Here is a 7,136-nt window from a genome sequence, read left to right on the forward strand (position 1 = left end):
TACTCATTAATACTTTGTTTTGTAGCTAGCTAAATAGGAAAATTTTCATATAAAATAGTCATTTTGATTAAAGAATCCTTTAACCGTATCACAATTGAGTTCATTCGCGGTGGAATGTTTAATTATTTGTTTAGATTATTAGAGGCATTTTTTTTTAGGCTCATTTTTAATAAAGGAGCGACAATATACTAATCAATGATATTAATTTTTTCTAAACTACTTTGGTCACTATTTTAAGGCACAAATATAAAGATCGATTGTATGTGATGTTCTGGTTTACATAACAAAGAATCAATCATCCTAGTTCACATGACACTTTCCAGAAGAAACGAACTTCGCGAGCGTGTCAAGGTCAAGCGCACAGTAGTTCTGCGATATATATAGTTATGGCAATTAGGTACAATAGTAAGATGGAGTTGGCTACCATGGGATTAGGGTTTAATCAATCAATCTTTTGTAAAAATTAAAGTAAAAACTAAGTCAAATCTGACATGATTTGTTATATAAGTTCAATAAAGTTTGACCTATAATCGACATGAATCTAATTCCCACAACACACTCGATTGTGACCCTTACAACCAAAAAAATAAAATTAAAACGAATCATCCCACAGTAAACAAGACATGTCTATCTTTTCTTTAGTGAACGATGTGGATATTGCATGCTTTGAAGGGAAATGGGTGCAACTAAGAAGCATCAACCATGCATGATACAGAGATCGGCCAAACCAAGACGTACTACACAAAACTAAAGTCCACTCTGTAATTCGTGTACAAATTACACAACAAAAGCATTGAGAAACCCAAGGTTCTTCAGGTGATAAACTAAACAAGGTTTTCTTCCGTGGGATTTGAGTATTTGCCCTCTTTTTCTTTTATACATCGACTGAAATGGGGAGACAACAAAGAGGATCCAAAGAGAGTTTACCAACAACTACAGGAAAAGAAGGAAATGCCTTCATATTTTATGCTAAAAGTTGGTTTAGGTAAGGTTAATACCAGACCAGTTGTCCTTAACTGTCTCATTTTCTCTGCTTCATATAATTTGAGCTAAAGCTATTTAGGGATCTCTAACATTTACAAATTAGGTTGTGGGTGAATGATGGATGAGTATGATTCCAAATGCACAAGTTGGAGAGATAGCCATAAACGAGTAAGCCAATTATATAAAATCATGTAGGAGAATCTTGGCATGCATTGCCTAATGCCTATGGTGATCTTTTACTTTTCAACAAATTAAAGACTGTTTATTTTGGACAAAAAAACAAAAAGTGGAACATAGATTCTCAATGACTATTTTAAGAGTGATTTATATAATTTATTACAATTAGGGAATATGGGCACATATTAGCCAAGGAAAAAGCCGGAATATGGGCACACATATGTAGGTTTGTGTTTGTGTGTTTAATTTGTAGATTGGTGCATATGATATTGGTAGATATTTTGTGCATAGATATGATAAAAACAACATGCTCACACAAAACCCAACTTTAGAATCAAAATGTGCATGTTTTAAAAAGTGATATTCATTGTAGATAAAGATGTAAATATGTGGTCAATTAATGTGATATAGGTTGGTGAAAGCACCTAAATTCTATGCCGGAGTGCATTGAAGATTGATCATTACAGTTAGAATAGAAATATGGATAGTCAAATATTCAATCAATCACCAAGTTAAAACGAAATGGAGTCTCTACCAAACAAGTTCTCGAGTTCTTTTAATCAATCATCTTAGTCACAATATCATATATACCAAATTTAACGGTAAAACTAGTATATACTAATAAAAGAAAAATCCATTAATCCAAATAGCCCCCTCGAGCCGGTCAAAATTGATTCGATGTCATACTGATCATGTCATAGAATCTTCATTATTAGTAAAGAAGGGGGTAAACAGGATGACAACAGCTCAGAGAAACAACCAAACATAGAACAAGATATGACTTGATCTTGAGCCAAATAATTGAAAATAATGCAGTTGCGGAGAAGAAGCATATATTCATGTTGGGAAAATTGTCAGGTTCCATCTCAATCAAGTCCACATTGATTGTCCTGGAGCTATAGATATTTAAAAATTTGATCTACAAAGTCCAATTGCATACACGCAATATTTACTGTCTAGATATAAATATTTCATCAGTAAAAGTTAAACCCACCAATACAAACATACCCTTATTTACTAGAATAGTAGCTGCAATTCAATTATTCAAAACAGAAATAGACAGAGGGGTCTTGGTGCATGGTTGAAGTTGAAAAAGCATGTCAATTCAAGATCATTCAAATGGTTCAAAGAATCTGTCAAAAAGTTTTGCTTCCAAAGAATGGAAACAGTTTTGTCAAAACTTTGCTTCTCTGGATCAAAAACTGGAAACAGTTTTGTCAAAGATAGTATTTGTACTCTCATCATGTATCAAAAAGGGGAGGTTACAGTACTTCTTCTGTCAAACTAGTTGCAGCTCCAGTTACACCGCTTAGAATTAGTTTTCTCGCCTCGGGAATTGTAGTCTGCGCATGCATTTGAAATTTTGAAAAGCCAATCCTTCTTTAATTTCCTGTAGGCTTTGAAGCCCTCTGCTGTTGTTCATACGCATAAAGACAATTCACATTGCATGCTGCAATTTTAAATCTTATGTTGGTTGTCTTTATACATTGTCAAATCCAACATGAACAAAAGCTTAAGAGAGGAGACATGGATGCTTGGTAAAAATGGTTCAAAGGATCATAGAAAATTATGAACTTCAATTTTGTATTTCCTGCAAGTCTAGTTTTCAATTTTCGACGTAGTGTTATATGATCTAAAATGAAACCTCATATCTAGTTGTATGATCTCCTACCATAGTGTGGTTTCACTTATGAATTGTGGTGCACTCTAGTTGTACAGGTTTTTACACCAAAAAGTGAAAAACACTTGAAACTTCCAATGAAGCACAATGTGTTTAGGGTTTAGGGTAAAATTATCTGTACCCTAATATTTTACAGAAATATAATTCAACTGTTTTAGTGGCCTCATTCTACAGCTGTAGAACAAGCACACTCATCTTCTCCTTCAAGCTTAACATGCCTTTCCCACGATTCTTATCACCATCATCTCTACAAATAGTCAAACTAGTCAAAAATATTCTCTACCAAATTAACTACTTTTCTACCTCTCAAAAGTAACAATGTACAAATTAGAGTGTAAATGGGGTATAAATTACAGCTGCCTTGATCCATTACCATAAATTAAGTTGTTAAATCAACTTTATATTGCTTTTACTATTACATTTTCTATCTTCACATCTTCGAAGTCTGGGCTAAGGGAGGAGAGGTCTCAAGTTTGGGCTAAAAAATAGGCCCAATGCGTCCTGTCCCCCAAAATCCAACACCATCCAAATTCGGTCTTAGCAGTACCACAGCCGAGTCTGTGACCATGGCGCTTCACATATTCGCCCAGGTCCCGGTAATGTCACCCTTGCCGTTTTGGCGGAGTTGTCCGACTGGGTTTTCACCGGCAGAGGGGTTCAGGAGTTTTTCTACAGAAAATGCATATTTTGGGTCATCTGACTCGTTTCTTTATGTTGAATAATAGAATATTTTGGCTCAACTCACTACTCAATAGCATTGTATATCGAAAATTTTGAAGCATAATTTTGAATTGATTGTTCTTGTTTTTCCTTAATCCTTCCTAAAAGAAAGAACCGCATAATTAAAGGTTACAAATACAAAGTCATTGATTCAGTGCAAGAGTTGTAATATTCTACTAGTCTGGACCATAAACCCCAAATCCCTAGCACACCTAGTACACTTGAAAGCACACTACATTTAACAGGTTTCAGAAAACAAGATGAGTGTGGTGGAAGAGCTTTATCATTCATTCGCTTCCACCAGCAGGGCCGACCAGGACTCCTTGAGCAGTTCCTTCTTTGCGAGCACCATCATCCTTCTCCTCACTGTCATTCTTTCTTATCCGGATCTTGTACTTAGCCTCAAAGTCAGAAATATCTTTTTTCTTCCTTTCCAAAGCCTCATTCAGCCGAGTAATAACCTCCTCAATCCCTTCTTTGTTACGCTGCACAGCAGGCAGGACCTCCTTTATGGTTCTCTCCACCAGCACACCTCCAATCATTCGGAAGCACCGCCTGGATGGGTCGAGTGGCTGGATGGCATTGATCACCAATGAGTGCTCACTCACGTCCATCTCTAGCTCAGTGATTTTAGAGTAAATTTGGTTGAGTTCGGACCTCATGGCAGCAAACTTATTTGCAACTGCTTGCTCATTTACAAGTTCTTCAGCTTTACTACTAGACATGACTCTCTACAAAAGATATAGCAACAGCATTCATAAACATAATTTCAGTTGTACCAATAGTATCACATCGTCACAACAACAACAACAACAGAAGCAACAATAACAAAAAGTCTACAGTACATTGCATTTTGTAGAAACACGGAAACTATAGTCTCCACTTCTCTTATGTAAATCATCTTCTTAAGAGAAAACAAATCTTACAGCCTTATCTAACCTTACTGATACTAAATTCATGAATCTGCTCCTTATGTATATCAAAGTAAACCACAAAACCTTTAAATAAACTTCACCCCGCGAATGTTGCAACTACAGAACCTATTTGCAATAAAAAAATACCAGAAAAGAAAGTATATACAATGAGCTTTATTAGCTTCATAAGATGAATAAAAGCTTTCTTACAACTAATTGGTGCAACTACACACAACTAAGGATGGATTCTTAATCAAAAGGCATCCCTGCAGAGTGGGGCAATTCATTTTGTTAGCTCATCTATGTACAACATCCTTGAACATCCAAAGAATAGTAACTCCGTCGCAATACTGTCTTTCCCCATTGTTAATCTCAAGTCCGCGATCACCAAGTATCTTAAACCGGACCCAAATGTCAATCTAGATGATGAGTGCATGTGCAATTTATATTCGTTACCTATCTTGAACAGGACCCAAATCTGCGTTTCTAAGAACTTTTACAAATTCTATTAATTTGATTAACAGAAACAATCAGTATTCAGATTCCCATATACCTATGGCAAATGATAGTAATTAGTATTTTCTTCGTTCTGCTTTATGCAGTTTCAGGAAGCCAAATCCTGAATCGGAGTTCCAATTCAATACAGTTAGAAAACCTTAAAAGACCAATTTCTGCAGATGCCGCATAAAAATAAATTTAAGAACAAGGGTTTCACTGGAAACTCGAACCTTCACCATAATCAACTTATGTTTGGCTCAACTCCAGCCCACTGAAATTACTAAGAAAGCAAACGACTTGAAGACCCTATGATCTTACTTCGAATAAAATTTGGTCTAAAAGTTCGAAAGAGAAGATTACGAAAACATCGAAGAAAGAGAAATCATACCTGATTGATTGTTGTTGGGAGACGAGAGTGCCGGAGACGGTGGGTGTATAGCGTCGCGGCGAAGATGCAAGCGAACGAGCCTCTGTTTGTATAACGGAAGGTGATCTCAGCGAACTGGTCTTCTCACTCTTTCCACTATAAAGCCCATTTTTTCCTTTTTTTTTTTATTGAAAATAAGAGTTTGGAACTCAGTCTAACTAAAAATCTTAGACTTATGCTCGTGCATACTATTTATTGATGAAACAGAATACAAAGGGGAGGACATAAAATCTAAGCCCAGTGAAAAAATACAATGATCCTCATAAAGCAGGTCTCGAATAAAAGCGGGAAGCTCATTTAAACAGAAATCATCAATGTAATCATAAGTAGTAAGGTCTGCATATTTATGAGCCATATCGTTTGCTTTATGGTAGACATGTTGAATATTAAAAAGATAAAACTTAAGTCACTGAAGACACAGATTAAATTACTAAAAAAAAAACATTAAGTCTGGATTGTAAAATAAGGAGTATGAATTCACTCTCCACAGAGAAAAGCTATTACCATACCTCTTATAATCCTCCACATTCCAATAAATTGAAGAGTGGTCATCCTCACCACTTGTGATGACCTCGATCAGTGTAATGCAAATGTACAATCACTCTCCACCTCAATCCCTGCCCAACCTTGATGAATAGCAATTAACAAGCCTGCTCGGACAACCTTTGCCTCCATATGCAATGCATATTGAGTAGCATTGAAGGGCCTAGCCATGGCTGCAATAAATTGACCCAAATCATTTCTCACAACTACTCCCACACCACCAACTAAGTAAAGCTACACATATGACCCATCCAAAATGATTACCTACTAAAGCAATTTCACTTCGTTGATGAGTGAAGAATATGTGAAGTTGGTGATGTCTTTATCTTCATGCCTCAAATATAGTAGGACGTACATCTTTACCCTTTAGAGTCTAAAAAAGAATTTTATTAATAATTAGCATTTTGATCTACAAGTAAGCAAGTAAACTGTTTTAATTTTTTTTTTTGGTTACATGGGGGCATTTTAATTTGTTATGTTACATTGGAGGGAATAAACCACCTGATATTACTATCATGTCCTGATGGCTTGGTTTGGACATCCCATCCTGAGCAAAGTTGGATCGCTACAACTGAGTAAGTTAATGCAACCCGGTAAGTGTAGAAACAAACCAGAAACCACGCTAGGAAGAAAGATCGAGCGTCACTCACGGTATTGAACCTCAGACCAAACCAATCTAAAGGGTCTAATCAGGTTGGTTGTACCGATCACAATTCGACTTGACCTGACGACTCAATGCCAGGAGCCACCTTAACCTAGTCTAATATAACTACCTGCAAGAGAGGAAAAATGGTCAAGAGAGCGGTTAGTGTGTATTGACCGATGACCCTATGGTGTTCAAGCTAGTCGCGCGGTAATTTTGATAGAGTGAGAATACTATAAATGAGTCAACTTACCCAAATGGTGATACATGACATTTGCCTTGAGGGTTGATCAAGAATGGTTGGTACTAAATCCAAGTGAGGGACTCGATAGACTATGATAAACCCCATAGTGAGTCATTCGGTCGAAATCAGTAGAAATGATTGAAATAAATTTCAACTCAATTTTCAACGCATCCTCATTGATCATTACTTATTTATTTTGACAGGTCACGCAGTTTGCATTTACCGCAATGAGCAATCCAATTAATTTTTTTTTTGTCACTATTTATTTGTATTATTATTTTTTATACCGTCAGCTCTCGATTAAA

General features: G+C 36.1%; 1 protein-coding gene across 1 annotated transcript; it reads right to left on the reverse strand.

Moving 5' to 3' along the window:
- Positions 1 to 3,623: 3,623 nt before the first annotated feature.
- Positions 3,624 to 5,536, reverse strand: LOC112198003 (probable prefoldin subunit 2). The gene is made up of 2 exons (XM_024338986.2): positions 5,363 to 5,536; positions 3,624 to 4,293 (listed from the first exon to the last, which is right to left on the reverse strand). The coding sequence occupies exon 2, from the start codon at positions 4,285 to 4,287 to the stop codon at positions 3,850 to 3,852; it is 438 nt and encodes a 145-aa protein (XP_024194754.1). The 5' UTR covers positions 4,288 to 4,293; positions 5,363 to 5,536; the 3' UTR covers positions 3,624 to 3,849.
- Positions 5,537 to 7,136: the final 1,600 nt, after the last annotated feature.

Source organism: Rosa chinensis, chromosome 4 (genome assembly GCF_002994745.2).
Source record: "Rosa chinensis cultivar Old Blush chromosome 4, RchiOBHm-V2, whole genome shotgun sequence".
NCBI classification, from domain to species: Eukaryota; Viridiplantae; Streptophyta; class Magnoliopsida; order Rosales; family Rosaceae; genus Rosa; species Rosa chinensis.

What these genes read in the sequence shown, in the direction of transcription:
- LOC112198003 (XM_024338986.2), bottom strand. Translation starts at nt 4,287, where the DNA reads ATGTCTAGTAGTAAAGCTGAAGAACTTGTAAATGAGCAAGCAGTTGCA.